The sequence below is a fragment of the Anopheles ziemanni genome, chromosome 3 (assembly GCF_943734765.1).
Source record: "Anopheles ziemanni chromosome 3, idAnoZiCoDA_A2_x.2, whole genome shotgun sequence".
NCBI lineage: Eukaryota > Metazoa > Arthropoda > Insecta > Diptera > Culicidae > Anopheles > Anopheles ziemanni.
Genome location: NC_080706.1, coordinates 70,811,586 through 70,828,709, shown reverse-complemented (window position 1 = coordinate 70,828,709; position 17,124 = coordinate 70,811,586). Strand labels below are relative to the sequence as shown.

The window sequence follows — 17,124 nt, the reverse complement described above, 5'->3', positions numbered from 1 at the left end:
TTGAAGCGAACACTCCGATCGAAACTCGCGTTGGTTCGAGAACCTGGAAGTTTGCTGAATGACGCCTAAGCTATCGCATTGTTCGCATTGGATTGGTGAGACGCGAGAGACCTATTGGGTGACTCTAGATCTTTTTGGGGTGGAAGAACCTGTTACGTCTTTGGTGCGCGATGATAGAGGTAGATCTTTCAGTACCTGATTGAGTTAAGGAGAAGCGAGCTGTTGCGATTGCTACCACCGGGATACACCGGTGTGTCTACACAATCGCTCATTACGTCACCTTAGGTTCCAGGAGTTGACGATCTTACATCCATCCGAGCAGCACAGAGACATGTCCTTGCGACCTGATCCAGGTCACACCCATCAGGTCGGGTGTTTTACAGTGTTGCATTCAATTTTGGTAATCACATCATTTTTAAAGAATATTATCCTTAACAGCGCTACCTGCCCGGTGCGTCATCCATTCCGTGCCCTCCTCCCGAGCCTTGGCTGTCGTTTGGGTTAATACTACCGGAAACGTGCCGGGCTCGTGAACGGGCTCGTGGATCCACGCACTCTCGTGGCGTGTACCGTTTTGTGTGCGATAATACAAAAGAGTGATTACACTGTGCAGCGTGAGGCTAGGTACTAGGTCATCTAATTGGTGAGAGACCGACCATCGCCATGTTTAGGTCTAACTTATCGGCACTAACATACGGACAAGTGGAGTTGGCAACAAGATAAGTAGACAGTGGTGTTGATCATTTGTTTTTGTTTTCAAACACACACACACACCCGCACCCGTGGCACCCTAGAGGCCACGGTGATGTGGTGATGGTAAAGGATGGAATCCTGTACACTGAGTGGCACGTAACGCGAGCGCACGCACTGTGTAAATAAGTTAAAAGTAATAAATAAAACTTAACAACTAGTGGTTGGGTGTGTCTATCGAAGCTGTCTATAGCGCGTAGGGACTGCAGAACTGGTACACAAGTCGCTGTGAGCGTTCCGTCTTCTGCATGATGCCCTTCTTGTAGTACTGGCGTATGGAGCGAGACAGTTTGTCATAGTTCATGGCGGGCCGATTCTTGCGCCTTCCCCAGAGCCGGGCGACGCGTACCGAGTCCTCGATCTTGAACACCCCCTTCGACCGATCGATCCAACGGATCGCGTTCTGATGCTGCTCCGGGCAGGCGAGCAGCTCCTTCAGGAACTGCCACAGGTGAATGTGCGAGCCACCGTGGCGAACCTTGGCCGGAGCGGGGCTTGTCTGACCGGCGGCTGCCTGGCTTGTCGATGGTCCTCCACCCGCTGACGACGAGCTTCCGGAACGCTCCGGGGGCATATCTTCGTCCTCATCTGGAAGTGAAAGAGAAGCTGATTAGAATCTGTTTGAGTGATGTCAAATGGTTTAAAATAATAAAACCTTTGAAGTAAATCATCAACTAGAGATTTGCAACCTGTTTTTAGGCTGAAGGAATTCGAACTCCAGAGTTAGAAGATTTTAAAAATTTTCTGCGCCAACTATTCAGACCATGAATTTGAAAATAAAAAGTTGATCAAACACAACACCAAACCAAAGTAAAAATCCTCCCAAATGTCAAGCAGGCTCTGACATACCTCGGCGCTTGTGTCACTATCGAATCAAAGTGACCATGGCGGATTGAAACCTAGCGGAATGGTATAGGATGGATGAAAATGATATAAAAAACCCCCACCTGAGTTACACACAATTAACATAATCGTATGCAAAACGAAAGGCCCGCATACGTGGACATTCAAAAACAAAAAGACAAACAGGGTGGACCGGATGGATGTGTTGTGCTGAAAGATGTTTAAATCCATCGATGATGAGGGGGAGAGAAACCGGGAGGTGCTTTAACGACGGGCAAAAGATGGTTATAAGCAAGAGATACGACAAAAAAGTAACAACAATAACCAGAAACTCGTTGAACGAAGGCAAAAAGCAACGCATACCCGCCATTTCCCCAATCCTTACCATATTCAGCGACTATATAAGTAAATGATCGTCGCAAAGATGGGGATCCCAAAATCAGGCTCGTGTAGGGGCAAAGCTTTCGCCCGTTGGGGACGGAAGAAAAAAAAAAGGAGCAAACAAATGAAGTGATACAAGCAGAAAAAGTACCGCAAGAAGACGCAAGGCAGAAAAAGTCGAGACGAAGATAAAGCGGGACGCATTTGGGAGAGAGTGTGCAGCAAACGAGCCATGACCGGTTTCGCGATCGCGATCGTAACGATCGGAGAGCAGAGAAAGCAATCGGAAACAACAAAAAAGAAAATAAAAACACGCACCCCTGATACGGGAAGCCTTGAAGGGATGGCAGACAAGGGTGGCTTTCGGAGAAGGTCGAATGATCCCGCCGTTTCTACCCGCTCCAAAAGGTGCGCGGGCTGAACGTGGCTTTCGCCTCGTCGGCTTTGGCTCACTCTTTCTTGTGGGCTCTTGCACTTTTTCTTAATCTTAAAGGTAAAACCTCAAGGACGTTCGGGATGATTATGTCGACGGATCGGGGCGTGTTTTGCGGGTGAAAAACCGTCGTCGTATTGGTGCGGCACCCTCCTTCTTATGTTCCTCTCCTTTCTCCAACCGAAATGGGCAAATGGAAAACCCCCAAGACATGTTGGAAACTTGGGCGACCCGAGGACCGACTTTGGGGAATTCGGTGAGGGGATGAAAAATTAACAAAAACTACACCGTCGACCGCAACAGCTCAGTGAAAAACGATCTCGAAAATAAAGGGTTTGCAACAACACTGGCAGTCAGGGCTGGCTTTTTTTTTAATTTGCAAACCACATCACCTTCTTGTTCATGTGGGGACGTTGGTCTTTCACTCGCCAAAGGAGAAAGACGTTCGTGCTCGCAGACTTGGCAAAGATGGAGAATTGGTTATTTTCTTAGCGAAGCGAAGGCGTCGATCGTGGAGAGACACGATGGGGTTCCAGAGATTTGCCGAACGGAATAACAAACTCAAAATCGTTGGTGTTTTGGGGAAGATATTTGTGCAGGCAGCGAGAGAGAGAAAGAGAGAAAGAAAACAATCTAAGTGTGATGTGATAGTGGGAGGACAGAGATGCCAGTTCCAAAACCCACCAAGAGTTACGTGCAAGAAATACAGGGTGAAAGATTGCGTGTTGGGGATGGTGAATTTGCCGAACGTCTTTTTGCCGATGAAAAAAGGGGGAAGAAAAAACACAAACTTTCTGGCAGCAAAGTCATAAAGAAAGAAAACAAATATACAAACCAACAAAAAAATGGCACTGATGATGCCCCGAGCCCGGAGTGGAAGGAGAGAAATTGTTTGTAGGTAATTTGTTGAACGATCCGTTCAAAATGGGAATCGACTACGCGCCATATTCGTGCGTGATTGTTTGATTTTCAATTACTTTTACTTTGGCCAGTTCTTTCTGCCTATGTCAACCGTGTTTGAGTTATTTGTTGTTTGGAAAGTGACGGAGTTGAACTCGCGTCGCCAAAAAACATTTGATCAAAAATAAAAACCATAAAAATATGCATAGTGTGATGAAAAAAAACTGCTATGACTTTGTACAACGAAAAGAAGATCGAAATATTTCGGGAAACTCCAAAACAAACAAATCTGAAGGACGATAAGCATAAACATGATTAAAATCTGCACAAAAGGTTAGTTTAAAAACCACTTCTATTTCCCATTTGCGATCAAATATTGTCTTGATCGCATGATCAAAACAAATAAAAATCCCACCGACCTGCGGAAGAAAGATGGCGGGCAAAAGAGCTCCAACCGCGACTGACCAACGTACAACGTCGTAAAACAAATACCGCCCGAAAGCGCAGATATGTGTATACCAGTGTGTATACGTTAAGTGCACCTCAGCTAATCGTTATTCCGAAGGTCGTTCCAAGGAAACGCCGCACGGCGATGTTGTGGCCACGGCGTGGTTTTCTTTCTTCACTATCCTCTCCTCCGTTGCCGCCCGATCCGGCGATGGCAGCCCTTTTTTTCGCGTTGGCGCGTTGGAAAGGAACCAACTCCAGCTCCACCTCAAATCAATTTCACCAGAGAAAGTCCACACCGTGACCGGGCCTCGTGCCTATGACGTCTGATCGAGCGTCGGGAAGGGATGGGGACGGTACGGGCTGACACGCGATATGTATATCAATGCCGTGCAAGTATTTGTTTGGCCCGTTCGAACGCTAAGCGAAGGCACTTTTTTGCCCTTAGATCACTTAAGCAATTGGTTAATGTTTTACTGTAATCTGTTGGATTAGAGTCGTAAATATTGGTTTTAATCTTTTCATTATCTTTTAGTTCAACCATCCATTTTGATCTTGTTCCAATATAGAAAGATCGATTGTTACTGTTCTTTTGTTTAACGTCTATAAACAAGCTTTAGGGTTTCATTGGTTGGTACTAAAAAATACTCGTACCCTTAAATACTTCTGTTAATTCTTCTCTCTTCTTCTTGCCGTCAAATTCTGCCTATGGCATGCAAAGTATTAAAGTATTCTATAACAATGTAAAAGAGTACAATCTTGTTGCTTACCATCGCTAGCATCTCCGGTCATCGAGTCACTGTCGAAGTTGTCGAGCATCGTCGGGCTGGCGCTGTGTGTCGACGTTGGTCCGCTGTTCGACGCACCGAGATTGCTTCCTGGGCCCGAGGGAATCATCCGATTGGCATCGGACATGCCCGAGAAACCTGGTGTCGTAACCACCGGGGCTGCATTCAGGGAACCGCATGGTATCGGCGTGGACATGGGCAGACCACCGGTAGCCAGTGTCGTCTCGGTGACCATGCTGTCCACGGTGGTATTATCACCTACCATCAAGCGATGGATCTGCTTCCAGAGCTCCAGGTATCCGTGCAGTTTGTCACCACCCTGTGTATGAACAATGAAGCAGAGCAGAGATTTTTGGGTTAGGCAAAGATACTACTGGGAGTTGAATTGTACAACGTCGCGAAATAGGTCTAATAGTTCTCAGTCCGAGCTGTTTTTGGAGGTTCCCAGTGTGTCAATGTGTTGTTTGGAGAATTGTTGTTACTCCAATGAATTCATCTCAATGGAATGCCGTGGAACCCTACCAAACCCTCCATCGAGCTTTAAGAGCGAGCTGGGTTCCTCATCTCATTTGCGATGGGCGGTTGGCTGATGTCTCGCCGGGGTGTTACGACTCCGACGCCAAACGTCGGGCGCGTTACAAATACATAAAATCGCGGGTGAAAGTGAAAATCTCCAAACCCCTTCCTCAGAGCGCTCGGGGTACGAGTCTCGGTCCCCTCGCGCCTCACACAATGGCAACCGCGCACGGCGGATCTGCGTGTTCGCTCGACTGGCAACTTATACCAAGCCAAGCCAAACCAGTTCCAAGTGGAGGAATGGAAGATGATAAAAAGGCGAAGAAAATAACAACACCACCACCGGATCGCGAACCGGCCGCGCCAAACTGCGTCGTTTTACCACCAGGTGTGCGGCGGTGTCTCTGGGATGAGTTTGTGTGCGTGCTGGGGGGCTTTAGCGGCGCCGAGGCTGACGTCATCCGGGTCTCGCTCGCGATCGGTTCGGTAACTGCTGCTTTGTGCGAATTTGTGTCGCCATTTGCCGTTTTTGGTAGTTTTGCTTACCTGCGGGATACGTCGAACAAACTCTTCCAGCGGAAGCGAAGCCAACTGGGCTCCGTTTTCTGGGAACAGCGCGGCCAGATTGTCCAGGCGGGGCAGGAAATATTTGCCCATGGCCAGCTCGAGCCACTGGTGAACCTTCGGTGTGGACCACTGCTTGGGATCTGGGGAAGTGATAGTACGTTTGTGAGGTTAGTACATCCATCGCGTCCATCCAACGCCTGCTAAGTGATACTTACCGGAAGAGATCCCTAGCTCGGTGCAGGTCGCCTGGACACCGTTCTTCATCTCCTGCAGCGCAAACTCAAACACCGGCCCGATGTCGGCATGTGTTGTGAGTCCTCCGATCAGCGAATCCAGCTCTAACGGTTTCAGATTGTGCCGACGCTGGAAGCTCGTGTCCTGCAGGTGCTCCCGCAGTATCTGGAAGCCTTGCGGTTTCGCCGTGGCGGACTGGTCCGGTGCCGTTGGCAGAGGGTAGCCGCTGTTCTCCACCTTGATCACGGCCGGTGAGGGCACCTGCGAGTGGTGGTACGGCGATGAGTCACCACCGAGCAGCGAGTCCAGATCGATGCTCGTCTCCGATCCGGAATCGTACTCGAGCTTGATGCTTGGTGGCTGGTCCAGGCCGTACGGCGACAGCAGATGACGATCGTGGCCTCCACCGGCGGCCTGGGAGCTCAGCGGTTGATGGTGCGGGTTGTCCAGTAGCCCGTAGGACGAGGCGGTCGATTCGGGCGACGCCGGGTTGCTGCTGGCGATGCTTCCGCAGCTGCTGTAGCCACTGCTGATGCTCCAACTGTCCGACCAGCCCGCCGACGGTTGCTCCTGTTTCATCTGCTGCATCGGCCCGGCCGGCACGTCGTGGAAGATTGTCGCCGGGATGTACTCCGGGCTCTGGGCTGGACCGCCGAACGCTTGCTGTTGGCTCTGCTGCAGCTGCGACTGGGGACTGAGCGGGACTTCACCGTCGTTCGGCAGTAGCGACAGGTCGAACAGCTCCGCGTACGGTGCATAGACGTCCGAGATGTAGTTACCGGCCGGCACGGTTTGTGGTGTCTGTTTGTACACGAAAAGACGATTCGAAAGGGCTTTAGTACGTGCACACTAAGTTCTCCTGATGATGCTCTGCTTGTGGATCAATCGCTAAGCTCCCTCATAAATGCAAACAATTTCTCGCATATCCACCGACTTTTAACTCACTGAAAACTAGATCACACCGTCACACCAGAGGAGGGCAGTGTGTATCGAGTCTTCCGCAACATATCACAGACTGGCGCGTTCTTCTAACGCTAGAACAAAATGTAGCGACGTCGCTAACTCAGGAGATTCTAGTTCCTACAGTCATCCCCGCTACCAACACCGACATGATCACCATGTGTTCTATCTGTCTCCCTTTCTCTCTCTCTCTTTCTGCCTCGTTTTTGCACATTTGCCATCCTTGTTCTGGTCATCGCACGAACGCTTTTTTGATCTATGAAACCCTACCGTCTCCGATCGCCCCTCTTACCTCTTGCTTGGCACTGGAAGATGGAGCTTTATTTAATCGTTGACGTCGGTGAGAACGTCAGCGCACGGAAAAAGGGGGGAGGCAAAAAAAAAAAACCGAAAAGGTGCTATTGCCAATAAAATATGGGAATACTAGCCCCCCAAGTGGTCCATTCTACTACGCCATCAATCCGTGTAGGCTCCATTTCCGCGGCACTCCGCGTCACGTTTTCGTTCGTTCCCCCCACCCCCGGGAGCCCATTGTCTATTTGGCCGATGCATAGTTGGTGTGTAGTATTCTCATAGTTTGCTCTAGTGCCGGTTAGCGGGCGGAAACTGGCCGAGGTGCTTTGAGGAGCGACAATCCTGGTAGATTCCATCGAGTAAGAGGCTAGCTCACTTGATCTGGTGTCTATTTGATTCCCTTTGTATAAGCTGGTTTCGCGGAGCGTCACTGGACTTTAATTTTACTTGCGTATGCGAGACGAACCCTGCGTCATAAATCTTTATGATCTCATAACGAGTATTCGCAAAGAGGCTCACAGCAACTATTCACTTTATCACACTTTGTATGAAACATCCATTCAAGATCATTTCGATAAAAACCACGTCTCGATCTGATTCTACGGTGGACAGCATTTGTTTTATCTACTTCACCCGCACCTGTTGCACCAACTCCCTCAAAAGCTGCTCAACAACACGTGCCAGTTGCTCCATCCTACTGACACCTTCGTGCACTGACTTTTGTCTGTATGCTTCCATTCACTTAACCGGGTCATACGCGACCGAATGGCACCGGCAGCACTTTTCAAATAACTACCAACGGCCACACGGCCATTTCCTTTTATATCCAGTGGACGTCTCCCTCAACTTATCGGAACAATGTTGCTCAATTAGATGCTACTCTTCGGCTGGTACCTCTTATCGCGCTGCCCAAAAACGACCCTGATTGCATCGTGTTGGGCTTAGGTTTTTGGGGTTGTTAGATTTTAATACTTTTTTTGGGTAATTGGGAACCGCTAACCCCCTCTCCCTTACCCTTACCCCTGTCATCTGATAACGGTGGACGGTGAAGATATCGCGGGTATATTCCTGGAACTGCCCACTTTTTGGGAAAAAGGGACATGCACTCCTCTTGGAGGACCCGTGATTGTATCGATGTCGACAGCGTCGCTATCGAAAGAGTCCGATTGGTTGCAACGGCAATTGGCAGCGGCGGGGAGCAAAACAAAAAATCTAATTACCCAAAAAAGGGAAAAAAGATGGAGTAGTAGGTCTATGTCGGTGAGCATCGGCACAAGTACCCGCCGGGACGACGACTTGGGCAGCAAATAGCCAATCAGAAATGGTTCAATTGCGAACCGGTGCAGGTGCAGGTGGTGATGAAAAACTGGTTCTGATTCCTTGTGGTGTTTTGGCTGCCACGAGAACGTAATCGGCTAAATTTAGCTCGGGCTTGGAAAGCAATAATCGCACATTCATCATCATCATCCCACCGAAATCTCGACCCGATTGTGGCCATCCGTCATGGCGATGTGTTGTGATCGATCCTACGCCATACGTAAGCTACGTAAACTGTCGAAAAATGGTGCATGGCGATTTTGGAAAAGTAGTTTCCACAACCCCCTTGTGCCCAGCTGTCGGCACAGCTTCTGACGTCAGCTGCGACGATCGACGATCGCGGGTGTATGACGTTGGAAAAGTGCGATCATCATCGCTAGCCGGCGATTAGCGGGAAATCGGTTGTTTGCGATGCCAGTAGTCGTAGCTTCACGTGCGTCTTGTTGCTTTTGCAGGTGGAAAATGTTTCCATTGTTTCCCCCACGCATCGATGGGAACCTGTTGTTTTATCGTAACCGCATAAGTGGTGATGTTTTACGAGGCATTTGTACCATTTCTAGGAATCGCCATAGGTAGAGATACATCCCCAGGGTGCGAATTTGATGCGAACCTAGCGATAATCGGTTTCGGTCGAATTCTATTTTGTTTCACTATGTTCTGTGACCGTTAATCTACGCCAATAAGGTCTTGGACGCATCGAGAAGTGCCCAGTCTGAATGATTCTCATAAATAAGCCTCCTTAGATCATACTCGATGTGGTTCTTAATATTCCTGCACGGGTTGCTCAGTTCCCTGACGTGATACGATGCTTGTCAAACGGTGTGTTAATAAAGTGAAAATTTATTCATACACAAACGAACCTTCTCGGCCACTCTCCAGCGTTGGCTGGTCTACCCTGCATGCCACGGTCGATAGCTCGATTGTTCTATGCTGGCGCACCCTGAAACTGGCGACGGATTGCTTATGCAAAAGAGCCCGCCGTCGGGTGCGCCATGGCAAACCGTGACCAACTGCACCGGCGACGGTATGCGACACCATAAATATTTATGTCAGCGCACCCGGGCGCGAAACGAAACCGATGGCCGATATATTGCCAGCCGTGTGGCTTCAGGTGCATTTTAACACATTGCTCTAGCACACCTTAGGCTTCAGCGATGCAGGAGAGACGTCAAGGGGCAAGGAAAAGGAAATGGAAAATAAAGCTAGTCTGCCCGTGGCTGGCCGGCCGAAGAGCCTACGACGCCATCTGCAATAACCCAAACACGCGAGAGGTAAAACTTTCTGCGAACCGTCGCTCCGCTGCTGCACACGCAACGCACGCTGAAATCTAATGAAGCAGCCGTTTCGGAAAGTTTTGCACACTTTCGATCGGTGATCGACGGTTCGGACCCACTGGCAGGCCCGCCGGAATGGCTAAATAGGGAGTTTTAGGCTGTGCATAAACGGCACACCTCGTTCGCTGATGGAAGAAGCCGGAGCGAGTCGTACCAAGGCATGCCACCGGCGATGGCCTCTTCAGGAGAGAACGAGCATGCGCTCGATCGATAAGGGAAAACGGTAGAAAGTGTCGTCCAAGCTAGAACCGATCCTGCGAAGAATGTGGTACCGATCTTTGCCGAGATTGGAGCGTTTTTCCCTATTTGCAGGACCTGTCCGACCGGGGGCATGTTTTTCTCCAGATCCCAAGGTCTTCCCGCGCATCTTCCAACTTTCCCCATCGGCGATCGGCTCTGGAGGCTGGATCTGGAGCAATTAAAACAAACCCGAGTCCCCGTTTCCCATTTGTGGCCGAGGCCTCCAGGGCGTGGGCTATGGTTTGAAGGACAGGTTTGTTTACTGCGGAAGTAACTCTCGTCTTCAGTCGAACCATATTAAGCCAAGCACACGGGAAGAGACGGTGTTGCTGGTGAATGGGTATGCTGGGCATGAATGGGGAAAAACATGGGAAAAACTGTCCCAACCGGTGAAATATGGACCTAAGATGGTGGATTGGTTGTCCGGTAAGGTGTGCCGGAGAAGAAAAGCAAAAGTTTCACTTCTAGGTTAGCAGGGAAGAAGTTGACTATCGACATGACAATGTAAGATCACAAACACATTTACTCTAGGATAACATCAAATGTTACAGTACACCAAACTACTCCGTTAACTCTTATGTTGATATAATTTTCTTGTGTATGATGACTCTTGTGTAATGTTATTCCCCACAATTTTCCATATAATACTAATCCATCCACCTGGAAAACCCATAAACTCTTTTATTTTTAAAAACTACTTCGCGTTTCTAACAACAATATACAACTCAGAATACAACTCCGAATGATGTCGAAGGTGTGCTAAAGTTTGCCAACGCAACGCAACATCTCGGTGGTTCTAGTCTAGTACCGAAAGACTCGTCTCTCCAAAAAAACAAACGCCCAGCCCAAAAGGACCAAATCCGATCCGCAGCGACCTTTTGATCGAGTTCGCATTAGTATGCAGGAATCTGGTAACATTATGCAAAGTTAACTACCGACACCCGAAGCGGGTGTAGTGTAAAATTTCTACCCAATCCCTCGGGTGGCCGATCCCTCAATCCCCTCCCACCCCCCTTCTCCACCGAACTGGAATCGGATCGAATCGAGAAACGTTTCGGAGCCTACCCTCGAAGCTTCGCCTGGCCGGGCATGAAATCGACCAGTAACAAAGCAACAAAATACGCGCTTAAAACGATTCGCGTCATCTAAATGCCGAATAAACAGCGGACGGGCTGGTCCGGAGGGACCGGTTCTGCGCCTTTCGAAGTCGCTGCTAGTGCTGCGAATGTCGAATCGCGGAAGCAAAATTCGATCCAGCCCGCCGCGATCTGCCATTTAGCCGGACCGGTTTTTCGAGCGGCGAGCTCGCGATCCTTCACTGGTTCTGTTCTGGCGTGAGTACGCTTTGCTTTGGCTCGAGCCATCGTCAGCTCGGGCTATAGAACATAGCGTTGACCGGTTTAAGCCGGTTTCGAGCTTTGATCGTGTGGGTTCTCGGAAGGTTTGTAGAGTACAATGTATGGTGGAGCAGGGAGAGACACCGTGGAGTGGGGGTGACGCTACGACGCAATACTGTGTTTGCAAACGTACAGCTTCCCGATTTGGCCACTACTGGAACGAATGGAGCGACACTTTCGAATTTAGAACAAGTCACGCTCGGTGTTCAGCTGTCATCCTTTTGCCTGGCCGACGTGGGCTCCAATTAATTGTCCCGGACTTGTAACTCACTCTGGAACGGGGCACTTCCTGGTAGGCCCTTCGCACCTTTGACAGCCTTGGCTGGGACTACGGACTACCGGGTATTGGGTTTAAAAACTGGATTATAAGTTGCATAACGACTGCGCCAAAGGCTTTCCCCGACGTCGGTGCAGCACCACGAAGAGCGTCTTGGGCAACTGAACATGTTGGCTGCATTTTTGGGTCAACGTGGCCGCGCAGAGGCACGGCTGAGCCCCTAGCTGTGTTCATCCGTTCGCTCAAGCAGGTGAAAGTGAAAGGCTGAACGGTTGAAAAGCTAGCTCTAGTGACGTCAAACATTTGAAAGCGCGTAGTGCAGTGATTCAGGTAGGCCGCGATCCACAGGTTGCACAAGACGATCGCGTGACTCACAAGCCGAACGTCAATGGATCTAACCTTCGGGGTTGTTGGGGCTTGCATGCGAGACTCGATGAGCTCACAGGCGGTGTGCGAAGTGCGAAGTCGCGAGGGCCAAATTCATCGGAAATCCCCAGCATGGTAGGCTGCACGTCAGCGAAAGTCCACAACCGTGCAGAATGCTCTCGGATTTCGTTATGTAAGGCGCAGGTGATGGGGAGAAGTGAGCACTCTATGCCTCGCGTGGATGCGGTTTTGCTCCATGGCCATCCATACCTGCAGAGGTTTGGCCTGGCCAATTCTTGCTCAATCTCTTTTACTGGACACCTGGGGAAAACCCGACTCGCTAGCGCCTCGTAGCAGCACATGAATTCCGTCTTCATAACACCTTTACAAATCATGCCAGGCAAGCATAGCGCGACGGTTCTTCGAGGCCACAAAGCATAGGAGCGAGTTGATTCGTTCCGCAGCTCGAGTCGCAACAAGTTCGTACAAGTGACGAACTTGTGTTCCGTAACCAGTTGTCCGCAATCGTGAGCGCTTGCCGGGAGCTAATGTATTCCAGTTCGTGGAAGGCTGCAACAAGATACGGAGCAAGGACATCCAGGAAGGAATGTTGCCACTCCGAAAGGAGTATAGATAATACTGATCCACAGAACGATCAATCCACCATCGAGCTCATATAATCTTCCACCATAACTCAAAAGTCTCCTTAGGCATTCTGGTTTACCTCGACGTTCTATTCTGACACTATCGCCATCTGGCAATCTGGGGTGAACGGAGATTGGGTTCTGGGTGATTGGCAAAGAGTTCAGCTTCAATAGCGGGGACCCTAAAACGGGAGCTACCGCTATAGTTCTATGTCGCACATGTCAAGGTTAACCACAGGACCGTGTTCTCACTGTTTCACCACTTCGTGGAGCTCCCAGACCACACGGACAGACAAAAGGGAACACTTCTCGTATTCGTTCGTGTGTCGTATTGTGCTTCACGTTCGGTAGACTTGACTTTTTACGATCGAACCATCAAACCTCCAACTCCACGCTAAGCTGTCGGTCTGTAAAATATGAATGTCTCATAAAATTGCGCGAGCCTCCCTTCTGGAGGCAGGCGAGCGTGCTACGGAATATGTCTGGGACAAATGTTAAGCCACAACAGCTCCATTTAACCATGGGACGGTAGGGCTTTTGTGGGTGAGCCTTATGGTCCGGGTTTATGGCACCGGTGTGGAGTGTCACGACGGAAAATCAGAACATTTCCTGACGCCGTATTGTGAATAGTTTATCGATCAAACGCGATTTTATCGCCAATCAAAACGAGTGACGTCTGTCCAACGCTCCATTTGCGTTCGTTTTAACATCCGAGAACTAATTAATCGAATGCTTTACTCTCACTTTTTTGCATGGGAACCTTAGAGCTATCTTGTGTGGTAGTAGGAAGCGTTCATACGCATTTTTTCAAAAATAAATATTATCTAACAGGAGAAGTTTACCACTATCTGCTTATCGTGGATGAAAAGTCGTTTTTATACGATCCAGACATTGGCCTTAGGCACATATATTTACATCAAAACTGTCAATTCATGTATGTAAATTCTGGTTGTTTTTCAATGTTTGTTATTGATATCAGGTATTATGTTGATTTTCACTTAGAAATGCTTTTAATGAAAAATCTGTTATTTGATAAGAAAAACTAATATACAGTATTTTTCGTCCACAATGAAAAATAAAAAATTAATGTTAATCAAACCAATTGACCGGATCACACCGAAATCAACAACGATCCTCAAGTGTCCTTCTGTGGTGACCAGCGACGGTGGGTGGTTGGGTGCGGATAAAATAATTCGCTCGATAAAATGCTCCATCCGGCGAAAAGTGAAAGTTCGCACTTGGTGCTGCATCCAACATCCAGACAAAGGGAGGCTTGGTTGCGCAAAAGGTGTCGCAAGCTTTATAGCACCAGTTTCGCTAAGTGGTGAAGTCGAAAGGCCGCTTTCCTCGCATCTTCGTCGAATGGAAACACCATCGGTGGTTAATTTACCACATCGGCAGAACAAAGTCTCCATCTACAGTGCGGTACCGAAGGTCACCTTTGCGAGGGAAGATCGCCTCGATCGCACCAGCCAAAAAATGGCACACACTGTACTGTAGGGCCAGTTTCTTGATGGGCTTTTATTCCTCCAATAGCTAGCATAGTCACCCAACACGCGCAGCAGTTGTTGTCGATCCGATCGTGAGTGTAGTATTTTTTTTACTTCTACTGATTTTCTCTTCCTTTTTTACCAGCGTTAGTTTTCTAACGCCGTGTATGATGTCATCGACGCGCCATGTTGGATCAGGTCCAGTCGGTATGTGTTTGTTTAATGGCTTACCAGGTGCGATCGAGTGCTTGTGTGTGTGTGTATACCTGCAGACAGCTTGTGCGGTTTGTGTCAGGTTGATGGAGCTCACTGGTATGTGGACACACGAGCCCCAACAAACTAACGCCGTCCGCTTGGATTTCAAATTACTCGCAAGATGGTGATAATGGGGCTGCTATTTTCATTTTGTTTCTTCACTTTTGCAGCATCATCTGCGAATCGACAACGTCGACAATCGTGAAATAGATTGTGGTGATTCTTGCATTTTTGCAAGATATGTCAAACAACACAACATTAACATTTTCCCGTAATGGAAACGTTAATCACTTTGGTGTAACATTCCGTCGGAGTGTGATTTCCTTTCGGACGAGATTCCTTCCAGCAGTGGGAGTAGATTTCCAGGCGGTACCCTCGGTGCTTTCCATCGTGGCTCCCCTAACGTTAAATCGCTGACTAAGCATCGACAGCCAATGTTTCTATTTCCATAAAGTCGGATTGTTTTTTGCATATCACGCTAGTTAGCAAAGTCCAGTCTGGGTGAGTGCCCAGGGTGGAGAAACCACCTTTTTCCATAATGACGTCCGTTCGGAAACCGGTTCGTCTGAGTGGAGGGTTGAGGTTTCTACTTCATCATCCCCCAACAAATCCTGTGGATGTTCGGACGAGGTGACGGATTTCGTGAGCTGTTATTTAAGAGTGGTTTTTGTGCTAAATTTCCTTGAAGGTTGCAGCGAAGATCAAAATCAATCGATTCGGTTGAATCACAGTTTATCCTTGATGGCGATATTTAAGAGTGAGTCACACAAAAAGCATCAACATTGTCGTACAATCCGTATCGGTTAGTATTATAAAATGTTCGTTTTGCAAAATTAAATAAAATCGATTTATATTGCAATCAGCATAATACGATGGAGCAGCATGGTGGTTTATAAAATTTGTTATACTGCAGGTATTGTTTTAGTACAACAATTATGTTTGATTCGATGCAATAACTTTAGAACAATATTTTTTTAAAAATTTTGTTTTAAAATATATTGAACCAACGGTTTTAGAAAAATATGCAATAACCAGGCTTCCCAAAGGATACATTTTAGTAATTATCATAGCCTAGTACTACATAAATCGGCTGCTATAATAGTGTACAGGGCTGATGAGTATTGTTGCTGTAACCTGCTTTTTGGATGACACGGTAGTCAACACAGTCTGCATTGCTTGATAAAGTTGACAAGGTAAACACAATGAGTGTGAAAATAAAATGTCCACTCAAAAGGTAATAATTTAAAAGTATTTTCATCCGCCAACTCGTGCCTTCCGTGGCTACCAAGAACTGCTTTACAAAAGGTCATTCTTTTGATCGCTTCAGGAAAAAATCAATCGAATGACAACGCTAATTGAAGTATAAATCCGACCGACAATAAACAAATTAGCACCAACCATAAACAATCAGAATGACGGCAAAGCATCGTTCTGTAAGAAGAAGAAGAGAGGGAGAGAGAGATGATAGAATATCCGACACCACCGACGATATGGGTGGACCTCATAAGGTTTGCTACCTCCGCTTTACAAACTCACAGCGGCCATACTTGCTAATCCCACAAAGCGAATGGCAGATCAACATGGCGTCACCCTTCGGCTTGACGTTTGTCCGCACGGCAAACGGAGCTTGAAGCAAACCGCCGGGTACGCGTAACGACACCAGGTATTTGTGCGCAAAATTACCTATTCCATATTTGTACAACGGTCCGACGTCGACAAACTGGGCTGCCGACGGGCGTTTGTTGAGCTAGCGAGCGATCCTTTCGACCGTTCCGCCCACAGGCCTGGTTGGTTGGAATAAATGCGTTTTAATTGCTCCGCACACGAATGTTCTTCTCTAAGGGGTGGAGGACGGTAGATGGAGTTGGAAGTTGGAGGTTTTCGACCTTTTTTATGGATTCGCATGAAGTGCAAGATGGATTGCAAAGGTAAACAGTGGAGCGAGATGTGTACTAAACCGGTAAAGGTAAAGGTTAAAAGTGCGTCATTTTTGTACTCATTTCCCAAAACGCGATGGAGGAGGATTCATTCGCTGCTCGTATAACAGTTCCAGATAAAGGGCAATGATTTTCAAAAAAAAAAAAATGAATGTGGATCATTCTGTGTTTGGATTGGAGAAGTAAACAGCAGAGCAAAGGAGCTGTACTAAACGCAGGTTGGAAATAAACATGCGTCACTTCGATACAAATTTCTCAACCTCATGAGCTACTCGGACGCCGTCTCGCCAAAAGACGCGGATGAACGCCTCGTCTGGATCACTTTTGGATGCTGCCGCGAGGGCGAGTGAACCGAATTACATCACGCTCGCGGGGCGCAATCGCACGATTGATCGAGAAGAAAGTGGTCGAATCGAATCCGACTCGATGGCATGGCACAGTGCGCGACGGGCGGGAACCGCCGACTTACCTTTTCCTTCGGGTACAGCATCATCTCGTAGGCCATTGTTGTACGGTTTTTGTTTACGTTTGCGCAGTGGTAGTGGTAATGCGCGGAGCGTGTTTTTGAGGCGCTTATCAAATCCCTCACCAAACCTTCAATGATGTTGATAAGAAACACTCGGTACACAACGTATGCACGGTTGGCGGTAGGTTTTTTGTTTTTACTTCACACGGCTAAGGTCCACCCCCCCTGAGACACGGGTGGTGTGCGGTGGGAAATTGGCGGTCGTTGTTATTTCACCTTTCACTCGGT

At 48.3% G+C, this 17,124-nt stretch overlaps 1 protein-coding gene across 1 annotated transcript; it reads right to left on the bottom strand.

Annotated features, from left to right (window-relative positions):
• Positions 1–937: 937 nt before the first annotated feature.
• On the bottom strand, positions 938–16,875 carry LOC131285391 (DNA-binding protein D-ETS-4). Its single transcript, XM_058314246.1, has 5 exons — positions 16,840–16,875; positions 5,841–6,660; positions 5,605–5,765; positions 4,525–4,861; positions 938–1,338 (listed from the first exon to the last, which is right to left on the bottom strand). The coding sequence occupies exons 1-5, from the start codon at positions 16,873–16,875 to the stop codon at positions 938–940; spliced, it is 1,755 nt and encodes a 584-aa protein (XP_058170229.1).
• Positions 16,876–17,124: the final 249 nt, after the last annotated feature.